General features: G+C 28.8%; 2 protein-coding genes across 3 annotated transcripts in view; one reads left to right on the plus strand and one right to left on the minus strand.

Annotated features, from left to right (window-relative positions):
• Positions 1-16,666, minus strand: part of LOC125827712 (floral homeotic protein PMADS 1) — a 305,579-nt gene that overhangs the window by 186,015 nt on the left and 102,898 nt on the right. The gene's annotated exons all lie outside the window — the stretch shown is intronic.
• On the plus strand, positions 8,847-14,727 carry LOC125827668 (cytokinin dehydrogenase 5). The gene is made up of 5 exons (XM_049506985.1): positions 8,847-9,711; positions 10,156-10,283; positions 10,806-11,081; positions 12,324-12,586; positions 14,200-14,727. The coding sequence occupies exons 1-5, from the start codon at positions 9,135-9,137 to the stop codon at positions 14,534-14,536; spliced, it is 1,581 nt and encodes a 526-aa protein (XP_049362942.1). The 5' UTR covers positions 8,847-9,134; the 3' UTR covers positions 14,537-14,727.

The raw sequence follows: 16,666 nt of genomic DNA on the forward strand, positions 1-16,666 counted from the left end.
ATTTTTGCTCATTTTAACCTAACTTGCTTCAAATCAAATAATATTTAAATAGGTCAATGACCTGTTCAATTATTAACTCAATCTATTTTAATATTTTCTGATTCAACTCGATCCATTTGTTTGACACTCTAATTGATAATATAGACATGATTAAATAATTAAACCATATACTTCATTTCATTCAAGATGTCTCTTCAAACTCCAACCAAGTCCTATTTGAGGAATAGATATTTTACAATTCATGTTTCTCTGCCCCACACACAAAAAAAAAATCAGAAACTAATTCAAATATATGTTGTTCTAATATATCATAAAAACTATAACCAGTTATTAGTCAATAACATGTTCATAACTCATAAAATTGAATTATCGTGTTTGATGTTTGAATCAACACATGGATATGGAATTATTGTTGAGTCGAGCTAGGTATATCATAACCAATTTCTTTACCTTTATAAGATCCGTATACATTATCCTCCTTAAATCTCATTAGTGAAATTTCATGTCTATGTTATTGTTGTTGTACATGGATGTGGAATTGTCAATAATTTGGTCTTATATTCTTGGAAAGAAAGGCTATGCTTTGGAGACATGTCACCAAATCAATTTAGATGAAAAGTTTCCTTCAATTTTTCTTAAGGTTAAGCTTAAGAAGTTTGAAACATACATAAGGCAAACACCCATAATGACAAAAAAAAAAAAACAAGAAAATATTGCCATGATTTTAGAAGATTCTCATTCCAATAACAAGTGTTAACTAATTATAATTGTAGTATTATTATTCCAGCTTCTAATTAGGTATGGCCCATATAAACATCCGCTCATAATAAATATAGATAATACTAATTTAACGACAACTAACAAAGTTAAAATTTTCATTAAGAAAATTTAAAATATGAAGAAGTAACTAATTAAATAAATGAAGAAACTAAGGAAATTCTCGTTATATGGACTAATACTAAGATCGAATCCTAGACAAATTTTAATGGAACATATCTAAATTATTACTCTTTCGCAAATTTTATACCTTAACTATCAATTATTCTCTTAACTTATCTAAACTATATATCACTCCCTTTATATCAAAGCACAATGTAATGTTCAGTTGACCAAATATTTTTTTTCTCAAATCTCAATTGACAATCAGCGTGTGTAAACCATCTCAACATCAAATTTTGTATTTTAATACAAAAGAAGTGAAAGTTGCCGTATTAATGAAATTAATGAAAAGGTTATCGATAGCTTAGATAGGTAAATAGAACGATGAATATTTTATAATTTGAATAAACCCTTAGGTCCCTAATTCCACCCCTGCTGACAGCTGCTTAATTGAACATAAAACTTTATTAATTCGAACATGAATCTAGCTGGCTAATTGACAAATTAAAAGTTAGGTAAAATTCAAATAATTGATCGACAATTCCATCTCCTATGTGTTCTCATAATCATACACATTTTGTGTGACATTGTCATCATGTGTCAAATATTTTTTCTGTTTGACTGGTTGCACTCATCACATGATCATGATTCTTTTTTCCAAAATTTTTTTGTCAACTTAATTAATTGGATATTGGACTGTGCTACAAAATTAAACTCAAATTAACGTAAATGTTTTAAGTTGATTAGACAATCGAGCATGCTTTTCCTATAATTATTTCTACAAGACAAAGTTGAGGCTTTCTATTTTTTCAGCTACAGTTAAACGTTTCTATAGTGATAACATTAAAAACTGATATTTGATATTTAGATCACGTTTAGCTGTTACAAATAAAAATATGCAATAGTATTATTTTTTGTACTTTTTGCTTATAAACGAAAATAAAATATTTGTTAAATTTAATATCTCAATTGATTTTTTCATTATATTACTAAAAGATTATAACTAGTTGTACCGTACCGATAAAAAAATATATAAGGAACACATGCATTTAAGATTGACTAAAAATTTTGAAAATTCAAATTTGACTCAGGAAATCTGTTATTGTAGGTTGTTTAGTAAATTTCAGTCTTTTAATGATATACCTTTCCCTTGAAGGTTGCATAGCTTAATAATTGACTCTTTTATCCCTCCTCAAGTAGCAACAGAGGCGGATTCACCTCTCTAGGTGGGGTGCACGTGCATCCGGTAATTTTGGAAACAATTATATATATATATAAATTTATTTTTGAGAAACTGACATAAATTAGGATATAATTAACCGTACACCCATTAAAAGCATAGGAGTGACATTATGTTGCTGGTATAAGTAGAGGATCCACCTATGAGACCTGAGTTTGAATACAGTTAGAGTGTTATTTTACTATTTTTATTTTTATTTTATTTTAGAGTTCATATTTGAGTTAAGACAATATTGGTGCACCCAAATCTTTAAATTATGGGTTCGTCTTAGAGTAAGTTGAGGCTATTCATCAGTACTTTCATATTCATCTTCTTTTATACATGATATATTTCTTATAACACATTATTATACAATATTTGAGTATAAATATTATAGAAGAGTAAATTTATAAAGAGTATATTGCTATAATGAATGTAATTATTGTTATAAATATAATGTTATTATAGAGACGTAGAATATAACATGATCGATAAATAGATTGCATTAAAGTTACTAAGCTGACTAGGAAAGTAAATTTTTTGTAAAGAACTTTTGATGTTCAATCACATTCCATGCACCCCCATGTGGTAAATTTACTTTTTTTGTGATTTATTTTTTACTATTACAAGTTTTTTTTTCTTTCTGATAATGGTACCCCTAAAGTTGCACAAGATATCATTTTTATGCTATATATTTTAAGCAAAACTTTAAAATAAGTAGAGAAAAAGAGAAGAATCAAATCTAAGGAAGAATAATTGGTGTAAGTGAAAGGTAGAAGCAACAGAAAAGTGAAGAGATTCTTCTCCTGTTTTATTTAATATTATCAATAGCTTTTGAGTAAGCTATTAAAAGTTAGTAATATTTAATTTTAAAAAAATATTTTTGCACTTTGCATATATAGGTCCCTGTTTGTGCCTCTTGCTTTGCACTTTTGTCAGACAAAAGTAGTGAAGAGATCACTATAACTAAAGCCTTCCAGTACCACCCACGAATATGGTGCAGCGGATAAGAATTTTTTTTCTTAATCAGAAGTCTCAATCTAAATATAAAAAAAAAATCTTGATAGGGAGTGTTTCTCCCCTCCCCTCCCCCCCCCCTCCAAATGAGGTCCTACATGACGCGAATTCAGAATAGTCAAGCTTCAATATGAGTACCAAACAATCAATTGGGAATTTTATTTTATTTTAAAAAGCCTTTAATTGTTCTCCCTTTTTCTTTAAAGTAATTAAATAATTATATATTATTTATGTAACTCAACAGAACAAAAAATGACATAATGATGGATAAAAACAATTGGGGTCAGTTCCAACTCATTAGCAGTATATGAGTTGTTTTCATTCCCTTGAAAAAAGGATACTTAAAGACAAGTACATTAATTAATTAACAAAGACTAAAGAAATAGATGGAAAAAAACTTTTTAGAACTTGGAATAATGGAGCTAAAAAGTGTTTAGCTTCTGATTTTGGTTAATTTTTATGGTTTTTTCTTTCTTTCTACTGCCACAATGTTAAAAAGACTTAACTCTAGAATTTTTGTCTCGATCTACTTTAATACAAAGATGAAAAACAAGAATTGAAGGATAAAATATGAGTCACACTCATTATTGTAATTTGTATTAATAAATGAATAAGTTATTATTACAATTTTTCTCATGGAAAACATATATATATATATATATATATATATATATATATTATACTAATCGATACACAAGATTCTAAAATATAGGTGTTTTGTATCCACTGATCAATTTTTTTTATAGCTTTACTTAAAAATATGTCTTCACAACACCCTAAAGTGTTTATAGTATTATTACGAATATACGAATCAAAATTATAAAAACCTTAAAAATATACGTACTGAATTGCTATGAGATATAATTGTTTTATTATATCGAGCGTTATTTGTGAGCACATAACTATATGATAATAATCTTACTACAACAACTAATATATGTAAATATAACTCTACAAAGTGAAGGATTGGACAAGTCTCAACTTAATAAATTACTATATATTAACATTTCAGGAGTTGAATAAAATAACAAATTAAAGATGATTCAAGTTCATTTTTTAATTGAATTTATTCTTTCATATCAATTATTGGGGCCTAGAATTGATCCTCCCCAATTTTAAAATGCTCCAATTGGGTGTAAATCATCTAATTATCTATTTAGATTTGTTTCCTAAATTATTGCATTTGAATTTTATGTCTATCCGAAACATTAACCCCATCACCAGTATTTTAGACTATATTGTCAAAAATAAAATAAAAAACATTACGTAAACATGAGTCCACTTGGAAGATATTGCAAACATCATAAATATGGTCAAATAATTTTATCTTTTTTTTTCTATTGTTGCCTCTTTCATGGAGAATATTTTTTTGTTATTAGTATAATTTTTAGAGTTTTAGAATAGATTCTTGCTCTATTCCTTATTTGTCCATTAAGTGCGAAATATGTGAAGTTTGTCTATATGCTACAAAGAACAAATCAACAAATCATTCCACTATCACTCTGATGAATCATTTTCCACCTATAATTTTTAGAATTTTGTAATAATTTCTTGCCTTATTCCTTATTTGTTTATTAAGTGCGTTTTCCGCTGAAAATGATATAATGCTGAGTTGGATATGATAATAAGATTATTAAAAGTGTAATTTGATTATGAAAGCTTAAGAAAAACTTTATTCTAAGAGCAATAAATGAAAAAACAGACAAAACCTATATGACCCCTTTTTTTCCCACACTACCTTCACCTATATGACTAGCTAGATGTATAATTTATAGTTAAAATACAAATGATGATAAATAATTATGCTAAAATACACACTAACTGTCATAATCTTCAACTTGAATTATCCATCAAAGGGGTCAAAATCCTTAGATTTTCTTCTATCTTTAATCAGATTTTATTTTGGTTATCTTTTTTTAATTTCAGGGCATAATCTTTGTAACGAATCATTTATATGATGACATAGACATTAATTGGATATTAGCAAATAGCAAGATGCCTATGTAAGAATGAAATTAAAAATTTCCTAATTTTGTATGTGACATTGATTTAATTATTTAAATAATAATTAACCAAGAATAATTCACTAAAATCATACCTGGAATGTACGTCAGGACTAGTAAATGAGTATAGACGTATTTATAAACAAGAATATTCAATAACTAATCACTTCCCACTTCCCTTTAACATTATTAAATAAAAAATATTTTTAAAAAACAAAAAAAGAACATGTTGGTCTTATATTAGATACGAATTCAGTAACTTTTGCTTAGATATTATATTTGTCTTGGTCATTTACCATTTAATTGAGTCAAATTAATTAATTTTAATCGTGGATCAAATCAAGACGTATAATTTGGACTAAGACTAATGTTTTGTTATGTCCTTTATGTTTGTTACTCCAGAACATGAAACATTACATATGTTCAATGTACTTACATCAAATTAATTAGCCACTATGTGTTGTCGTTAATTATGTTCTAATCAGACTTGATTAACCATCTGAATATTAATTATGTTCTAATCAGACTTGATTAACCATCTGAATATTAGGACCTATAAATGTTTATCAAATTCTTCTATTGACAGAGACTAATTAAGAAATAAATTTGTGGTGGTTATGGAGGAACTAAAAGCAACAATGAAGTTACATCATTTTCATCACTAACAAACAGAAACAAGTAGTTGAAAATAATAAATTCAAGATGGGCCAAGGGATTCACATTAATAATTCTACATGCTATTCTTAGAATTTGGTCTTGATTCACACATGATACACACCTGCAACGCACGTGATTGTCAGATACTGATAAATAAAAAGTAGGTCAAGAGATTATTCAAAACGATAAATACGTAATACATTTATTTATAATTACTAACATACGTTGGTGGGTTGGGTGGGTGTTAGTTAAGAGCATCATTCCTAAAAATAAATCTTATAAGGCGTGAATTTGAATTTATAAGTCAGAGACACCAATATTAATATCGATACCAAATGCAAAACAAAATAAAAGAGAAAGAAAGAGACTCATAGATAGTGATTATAGCACATTTATGTTGAAGTCCACAAAACCTAACTTAGTTGGTATTTTGGAAAGAGCCATATCTAATTGTATCCACTTACGCCTATAACAAGTTCTTTTTTTATTTTTATAAATATTATATATATATATAGAGAGAGAGAGAGAGAGAAGAAAACTCAAAGTGCTCTTAGGTTTTGGTCAATATACTTTAGGCAACTCATGAAATTTGGAAAATCTTTTAGTGAATTTTTTTTAGGTCTCTTGTTTGTTTTTAGTTTGGTTTGGGGTGGGTGGGGGGAGGGGTTAATTAACTATATATATATATATATATATATATATATATATATATATATATTGATACTGTAAATATTTTATATAAATTATAATCATGTCTTTATATAAAAAGTAAATTTTGTAATCTTGAAATTACGTTATTACTTTCATAATATTATAAAAAAGAAATACGTTATTACTGATAAATTGCCTACATCGAGTGAAATTAATTTCATAGTGTAAAAATTATTTATTATATCATTATATATTATATATAAGTTAAACTTTTGAATGGATAGTATACGAGCTTTATTATAACAAAAGTACGGCTTAGAAGGTAGGACACGTTAATAATTAAGTAGTCAAAGTATGTATACATTAATTATTATACATATACTATATATCTCAACAAGTGGACCTAATTATTGTCACAAATATTGCAGTTGGTCAATTATTTGAAATTTAACCATAGCAACTATTGAAGACGTAGACTCAATCTAAGACGTACTCAACAAGTTCTTCCTCTACTGTTCATACATAACTACTTCTTTTTTTTTTGGTTGTTGATAATTATGGTGTTACGAGAGGAAATCGTATAGTATTTTTTATCGCCAAAATTTGAACCTAACACTATTAATCGTTCTTCTCCCACTTCATTATTTTCGGACAATATTTAGTAAAATGGATATTTTGAAGTATTTATATATAGGATATACCAACATGCAATCATAATTGAGGTATAGTGGTAAATATTTATTCATCTTTAATTAGAAATTTTGGATTAGAACCTTAAGTATGATATTGTATTTGTACTTAAAAGAGCCATTTAGCCCTAAAAACTTTTCGACATAAATTTAAATTTAATCGAATTACAACGTAAATAACGTATATCAGGTGAGAAATAATAATAGTATATAAACTTCAGTACTGATGCATAGGTGCAAGTAATATTGCATAACAATATATTAAATTTGTAAAATTTGATCTTTTCATCATATGAACATGGTAGCCATCCATCCACCAATAGGAATGCAACAAAGCTAAACAATTCTGTTTAATTGAGTCTTTTCGTAATTATTTTTTAACTTAATTAGTTGCAATATTTAAAGCAATAATTAGGTACCACTAGCTTCTAATTTTTAACCTGATTAAGCAATTAAATTAGTAAGACAGATCCATAATCAATGCTTAGATTTCCTTCGTGTGTTTTATAGCTTTATTAATTCAATCCATATGTTGATCAATCATCATTAACTTAATATTACTTCCTTCAGTTCAGGGAAGATAGACACTAATCAATTAGTATTAATTAATTTATTAAATGGAGGTCTAATTTCTTACTATTAATTAGTTGCAAACTGCAGTGCAAATACTATAATGCAACTCTAGGCTATATTATTATTGCCTAGCACCAAGGTCCTCAATATTTTATTAATATACTACCTTATGAACATCATTTAGACAAAAAAATTATGATAAGGAAACCATGGTCGTTAGCCTTTGCGCGTATATATAGAAGAGGTAAATAATATTGGATAAGGCTTATACCGTTATACAACAAGCTCAATAAAAGAACATGTATATTATTTTGAACTTGAGAGTTGACACCCCTCATTTGAAAGATTCCTTGCTCAACTATTTTAGCTATCCTTGCGAATGCATCATTTAGATTTTAGACAAGTTGAATTTTTGGTAATTAATTTACATATTGTTGTGATGGTATAGTTATATATTACTCCAATCGTTTTTAATATTTCCCATTGTTCATAATAAATGGAGACTTCCTAAACTTTTATTAAGTCATCTACATAATATAAAAAATGTTATTGCAGAGAACGATTCAACAACTAATAGGTTAAAATACAAACTATGAGTTCCAATCAAATTAGATAACCTTTTTAGTTTTTGTTCATCTTTCAATTATATATAATAAGAAGAATAACTTGTAAATCAGCACCAAATTACTTATTATTATTTTTACAAAAAACAACTACTACAGAGAAATCTAACTGTATTATAGAAATAGTCTCGAGTTCAAGCTAGCGTGTAGATACAAAGTCATCTTTATCAACAAATTTTAATAATTTAATTGATAGACTATTTAAATTTTCACCTTATTGATACGGATTTGATTCACCGAAAAAACAAACGAACGGACCCGTCGACCAGTCCTTCCGCCCACGTGAAGGTTTCCTTGTATATGTCCCACGCAAAGATCCTCCGTATCCTTAATGGGCCCCATTAAAACCCGGGCCCATCAAAGTTCACTCGTGTCAGGCATCATCCTCGCACGTGACTATTCTCTTCCCATCTTCACTTTCCTCTCTTCTCTATTTTTTTGTCCTATAAATACCCATCTTGTATCTCACATCTTAGACAATATCTCAAATTAACTCATAAACTTTACTATAAACTTTTTTTTTTCTTTTTAGCAAATATGAACATTTCTTACACCTTCAAATATCTTTTGACGTTATTAATGATTTGCTCTTAAGAAAAAAAAAAAGGATTTTTGAGAATCTTTTGCATGTTTTTGATTTTGGTAAATCTTTAAAGTGTAGTCTGTCTTACGTTAGTCCCACGCTTCTGCTGACGATCCTGGTACTTCTCTTCCTGCCACAAGATTTTGTTCCTTTTTTCCAAAGTCGTGGTATTTTAAATTTTGAATCCGCCTTTATATACGAACAAGTTCCTCCTTCCTCTTTACAATTTTTAGTTTCACTATGGCTACGAAATTATTGTTAACGTTAGCGATATGTCGCTTAATTGTTATCGTGGGATTTACTTTTAACCCGAATGACCTTTTACTGCTCGGGCTCAATGGGAAACTCAGCGTGGCTCCAGCCGATTTACAATCCGCTTCGGTGGATTTCGGCGGAGTGTATAGAGCCGAGCCGATGGCGGTTCTTCACCCGGCTACATCCGAGGATGTAGCGCGGTTAGTGAAGGCCGCGTACGACTCGGCTCGTGGGTTCACCGTGTCGGCTAGAGGTCATGGACATTCTATAAATGGTCAAGCCATGACGACAAATGGCGTTGTGGTTCAAATGAGCGGCGGTGGCGGCTCGAAAAATAAGATGTTAACTATTTCGGAGAAATTCATGTACGCTGACGTTTGGGGTGGAGAGTTATGGATTGATGTGTTGACGTCCACATTAGAATACGGTCTCGCACCAAAATCATGGACTGATTATTTGTACTTAACTGTGGGTGGTACACTCTCTAATGCTGGAATTAGTGGTCAAGCTTTTAATCATGGCCCTCAAATTAGCAATGTCCATGAACTCGATGTTGTTACAGGTATGATTAATTTTTTTTATACTGTCAGTGTATATATCTTACGAAAAAAAGTTCATTTTTCGTAATAGCTTTTGTTATGAAATAAAGTGGTTTGCCAGATATGTAACTTTAGAACAATAACATGGGATGTTAGGATAGATGGGTTTTTTTTTTTCCCAACAATACCTTTTGTGTTAATTTTGAACCCTTTTTAATACTATATTTTTTCAGAATATGTTTAGTTTAGACTTTAGATATATGTACTTCATGAAATTGTGGATGTACTACCACATGGTGTGTTTTGTTTTTAAGCTTAACTACTTATAGGGTATAATCATTGTAATTAGCAAGTACCAATAATTATGTTAAAATCATTGTCATAATTATTGGGATAAAATTGGAAACAAATTAGTTTATGATTAGTACCATTTTATCATAATTGATGTGACATGTGTTTGAAAACAGGTAAGGGTGAGCTATTGACATGTTCAGAAAAAGAAAATTCTGAGCTGTTTCAAGCCGTTCTCGGTGGATTAGGACAATTTGGGATCATAACAAGAGCAAGAATTGCACTTGAACAAGCTCCTCAAAGGGTATATACATATATTTTTTTCTACCAATATGTTATACTAAGTAAAGCTCCTCGAACAACATCTCACTCTTTTCGAACGAAATATGCTACTTGTGAAATTATACTAAATAATATATTGTTATTGTTATACTTTCCATGGTGGGGCTTTAATTTTCTTCTTCTTAGTATTAGTTTTTGGACAAGACACGAAATGAGGTGGCATAATTCATGACATATGAGAAATGAAATATGGGTCCTTTGTTTGTAGCTTTTTCCAACTTCATTTTAAAAACCGTTGTTTTTAAGGCACTGTTAATGTTGACATCACATTTAATTTTCACAAAGTGATGTTGTCATAATTTTTATTTAGTGAATTACGCTTGACTATAATAGGCTTATAGTCAACGTAATTTTTTTATCAAATACATGACAAATCCTCATAAATTGTTGTATCAAATAAACTATTTTAGTTTTATAGGTTACTATTCAACTCTGCTTTTGTTAGTATGTAGAAGCTAAACTCATTTATTTAATGTGTACGCAGGTGAGGTGGATTCGAGTACTATATTCCAATTTTTCAACATTTACACAAGACCAAGAATATTTAATATCATTGCATGGAAAACCAGCTTCACAAAAATTTGATTATGTTGAAGGATTTGTTATAGTTGATGAAGGTTTGATAAATAATTGGAGGTCTTCTTTTTTCTCACCAAGTAACCCTGTGAAAGTTTCTTCTCTTAAGGCTGAAGGAGGTGTTTTATATTGCTTGGAAATTACCAAAAATTATCACCTTTCAAATGCTGATACCATTGATCAGGTTTGTTCCCACTATATTCTATTGAAAATTATAATAACACCGACAACATACTCTGTATAATTTCACAAAAAATGAAATCTACGGAGGGTAAGACATAAGCAGATCTTATCCCTACCGACAGTATAAGATTAGGATTATATAATCTGTCTTATTTTTAAGATTATAAATTTCACATAAGTGACCAAATAGTTAAAATATTTTATGCTCATATAACTTAAGCTTGATTAAAATATTATGCATATTATGCATATTTTGGTTAAATATATTATATTGTTGCTACATCATTATTATGTTTTCTTGATAGATTACTTAAGTAAAAAAAGTGTCTTTTTTTTTTAGTTTAATTAGTTTCTTGATTCCTTCACACATGATGCACACTATTGCTAATTTGAAATTAAAAGATGGATAAAGTTGATGATCTATCGATGCTATATAAACTTTAGCTTTAATTAGCTCTCTGATTAATGCATGTTTAGTGCGAATAAAGCCTGTAAAGTATACAATTAGTATTTTTGCTAATAGGTGGCGATACTATGCCTTAGAGTCCTATTTTTCTTCTTTTATTTTACCTACTCAATCTTCTTAGATATTGATAACCTATACAAAATTACTTTATTTTGTGTCTGATTATCGATATACATTATTCCCAAAAATCATTTCATACTAAAATAATAGGCAGGAGATAACTAATCTTATGAAATATCATTATATATTCCATGTCAATAGCCAAACGACTTGGACTAATTAGTTAATCTAATTTTAGATTAGCAAGACTAAGAAATGTGGTATGCTATTTAATTAATTTCTGACATTAGAAAAATAAGAACATTCTACCAAGCTTATCTGTCGTTATTCCTGTTTGGTACATATCCAAAACAATTTTTTTAAAGCAAAATATTTTTTAAAGTATAATTATTTTATTTAATGACAGAATTTTACGTAAAAAGATGGAACACAACATGCACAAGAAAACATGGAAGATCTTCCATAATCTATCAGATCCTAAGATAGAAATTATTTTTCTAAAAAAATATTACTATTATATTTTATTATAATATATGATTATTTAATTATATCTAAGCCATCCAGTGACCACCCACCAATATTTATTCCCTAAGTCTAATAATTCTGTTAATTTTTTGAATTTTTAATTAGAGTTTATATTAAAATAAAGATAAAAAGTTCGTTTTTTTGTACTTTGATTTTATTATTTAATCTTATATTTTTTTAATGAAAATGCAGGAGATTGAAATATTATTGAAAAAATTAAATTATATACCAGCTTCAGAGTTCACAACGGACCTTCCTTACGTGGATTTTTTGGACCGGGTTCACAAGGCCGAGTTAAAACTCCGGTCTAAAGGTTTATGGGAAGTGCCACATCCATGGCTAAACTTATTTGTACCAAAATCAAGAATTGCTGAGTTTGATAAAGGAGTATTTAAGGGCATTTTGGGAAACAAAACTAGTGGTCCAATACTCATATACCCTATGAACAAAAACAAGTAAGTTCTCATCCCTTGTAAATTTACTTTTATACCCTTGACTTTGATTCATAATTTTTAATTTATAAGTATTGAATATTAAAAAGGACAATTTAGCGAATTCTGAATGAGTTAAGTAGATGTTTAATATATATAAATATGAAATTTGACCAAAACTACTCAGTTCTGTCACATTCGTAACTAGTATAAAGCATGTGTGGTTGTTCGTTCATATAGGTAATCTTTTGCAACATGTTAAAATATGATGATAGTAAAACACAATATACTAGTTAAATCCAATAATATTATGTATGTTCTTCTCTTCTGATTGAATTGTATAACTATATCATCTAAAAACTTAATCTGTTCGGAAAAAAACACTCAATTATTTACTAATATATATGTCGACATGATATATTTGTACAGTCATCTACCTCTGTCTGTTTCTTACGTTGATTGTCCTTGCATGCATGCAACAAAACACTATATGTATATGATTTATGTATATTGAATATGAATATACTATATGCTTTGTTGTGCCATTAATTTACTCATCATCATACATGACACAAACTTTTGTAGAACTAGTGATATGTCTATGTCATGTCATGGAATACTACTCACAAATTTGGATTATATGTTCATCAGACATCTCACCCAATTTTCTCAATTTTATCGTAAATTACGAAATACGTAAAAAAATCAATTTTTCAACAAACATTTGTATAGTATATGGTCCATTTGTTAATAATGGTCCCTAGCTACCTTTCTAAATAGCTTAAAAGTGATCCCTCAGTGTCTACTTTTCGTGCAGAGTTTTTGCTGTAATTTTGTTTTGTCCTAGCTACCAAACAAACAGTAAAATAATTTTTTTTTGTCTAGTAAATAGCAATGAACCAATATAGGAATAAAGACAAAGTCAATAAAGTAGGGATCGAGTTGAGAATATAATTGACGTGTTGAGTTGGAGTTATATTATATATGAATTATTAAGTTAAAATAGTTCAAAAATACGTTTAATAATATATGATATTGTCTGCTTTGAACATTACTCTCAAAGAAAAATGTACCAAAAACCTTGACCCTCTAAATATAGGGGTGGAGCTAGGTTTAGAGGGTCATTCGAGTTTTCTTTGATAGAACATATATCACTAATTTATGTATACATAATAGGTGTTAAACTCCTTCGTTTATTCGTATATTTACTTTTTATATTTATAATCTTTTAAAGAAAAATTTTGACTCCACGACTGTCTACGGATCCTACTCCAATGCTTTGTGGTCAGTGGTTTATTTCTGTTGTCGTATGATAAGTGGCATGTCCACCTAAACACGTGGCACACATGCATGATTTTCCAGCTAGGATAATTAGAACTTTTTTTTAATTTTCAAATAAATCCAATAATAATTAGAAATGGTCCAAATTAAACATTCAAGATCTTGTCAGGAAAATCTTCCTTAAGGGGACCAATTTTATTTGGTTTATGTAACAGTTACTACTTCCTAACCTCATTAAAAAACAATTCACGAATATTCGAAAATCATCTTCTAGTACCATATAGTCCAATTAATACGACAAAGTTATTCATTTTTAAAAAAGAATTATCGCTTACGAAAAATCATGTGTATTTCAGATGGGACGATAGGAGTTCGGTAGTTACACCAGAAGAAGATGTGTTTTACTTGGTCGCGTTTTTGAGGTCTGCATTGGAGAATGGTGATGAGACACAAACATTGGATTACCTAAGTAATCAAAATTATGAAATATTGAAGTTTTGTGAAGATGAAAAGATCAATGTGAAACAATATTTGCCTCATTATGACAATCAAAGAGAATGGAGGGACCATTTTGGAGAAAAATATTGGACAAGATTTCAACAAAGAAAATTAGAGTTTGATCCAAGGCATATATTAGCAACCGGCCAAAAGATTTTTATGCCTTCTTTTAATCCTAATACTGCTACTTGGTGACGTTTGATTATGTATTAATTAATTAATTGGTATAGTTATTAATTAGGATTTAGGATTAGTTGAGATCAGAATTAGTTAGCAGTAGATTTGATAGGATCATGTTTAGTGTATTTTATGTACATATCAAGTTGGAAAAAAGAGCAAAAATTATTAATTCACTTAATTATTTAGTAAAGAAGAAATCTTCGTCCCAATGATTGGGTTTCGAGTTTAATCTATGTTCTTTCTTTCTTTTTTTTCTACGCAAAGATGTTTGATATTTGCTTTGTGGTTTGACGACTAATTTTAATTTGTATAATAGATTCCACTTTCAAAGGTAATACGTTTTCTATAATAAATTTATATAAATATCGCGTGCGTAAATATATTTACTTATATTAGGAATTCGTAATTTCTTCGTTTTTTTTTTCTCTTTGTAAAAGTGTAGTACGGTTGAGGAGTGGTTGGTACCAAAATTTTGTCATTTTGCACACAAAAAGTTTGCATTATTTGGCAGGGCATCATATTTTCTTCATGAATATGACGTATCAATTAAGAGGTCATCTTCAAGAATATTTCACAAAAAATTATAATAAAAGAAGAAAAAGACTTGTGTTCTCACAAAAAATAATAATTAGAGAAGCTTTGCATTTGCAAATTAGAATTATTGTTAAGAGAATACTATTTTTAAAAAAATTAGTGTTAAGAGAATACTATTAAAGCGAGATTGGGAACACTTTTGAAAAACTCTCTCGGGTTATCCCTTTTCCGAGATAATTGTTTAGTAAATGATTCTTTGTTTTTTAAAAAAAAAGAATTATAGAACTTTTAGATAGCGTCACAGATTTGTGTATATCAATCACCATTTCTGCAGTAGATCAGTGCGTATTTTGCTTCTTGGGCTGGACCCAATTTTCTGTTAATCGCTGCGGTTGGCCCAATACGTATTGGGCTTCCTTTATAAATGGGCTCATTTTCTCGATATGCTTTGTGGATGAGCCCATATTAACGGGTTTGCTATCTAATTTTATGAAGGGAAAATTACGTGAGTTGGCAAACATCCCTAAGTAATTAGTTAATAAGGGTATAGTTTAATTTATTTACTGTCAGTAAATATAGTTTCAGTTTTTTTTGTCATAATTAATGGAACCCACCACCTCTTTGTATACTGAATCAACAAAGACCTTCTTACGCTTTTGTATATAATTTTATACATAATCAATTTTATCTCTTGTATCCACATTCTATATCTTTCTCTTAAAATCACTCTTCCACTTCTAATTTGAATTTCGAATTGAGTAAATTTCACCTTCTCCCTCCAGTCGTGCTTTCAATTTTCGTAGGTAACCGTCAAAATCATGGGTGAATCCATTTTTTTTCTTTTTTCCTTTTTCAACAATTGTATATGTATTATGCTTGCTAGTTTTTTCATGTTTTTTTTTTAAAAAAAAAACTTTCTTTCTTATCAAATTATAAGTTTTTGAAAATCAAAATGGATGATTCATCTCCATACGAGAGGTATGGTATGTCATTGCATGTCAATGTTGTTGACAATCCACCTTCGTTTTCAATGGGTTTAACTCAGAATTTTGAGGTCAATGTAGGCTCTATGGCAAAATCTAAAAAAGTTTAAGATGAACAATCTATTGAAGAATTGAGATCCAAGAAAAAAAAATGACCCAATGACAATTCAGAAAGTCATCAACAACGCGAAGGTTAGTGGCATTAAAATTGTTGAAGGAGGAAGTAAGAAAAAAGTCATAAACAGTGATTCAGAGAAGAGTGGATCTACTTCATCAGAAATTGACAAATCTGAAGAACATTAGGAACATGATTTGCATGAAGTGTATGTTTATTTTCTGCTTAAATCACATTTTGTATGTTAATATTTGTATATTTTTTAAGTTATATACAATTTTTATTTTAAAGTCTATGTATAATTTCTGCCTAAATCACACTTGTATGTTGATATGTATTTATACAAATTGCTTGAAGTATTTAGGTATATTTTCTGCTTAAATCACATTCGTATATTGATATTTATATATTTTGTTAGTTATAAACAATTTTTGATTTGAAGTTTATGTACAGTTTCTGCCTAAATCACATTTGTATATATTGATTTGTGTTTATACAAATTGCTTGAAGTAT

The sequence above is a fragment of the Solanum verrucosum genome, unplaced genomic scaffold (genome assembly GCF_900185275.1).
Source record: "Solanum verrucosum unplaced genomic scaffold, falcon-dt-bn FXZP01000064.1, whole genome shotgun sequence".
NCBI lineage: Eukaryota > Viridiplantae > Streptophyta > Magnoliopsida > Solanales > Solanaceae > Solanum > Solanum verrucosum.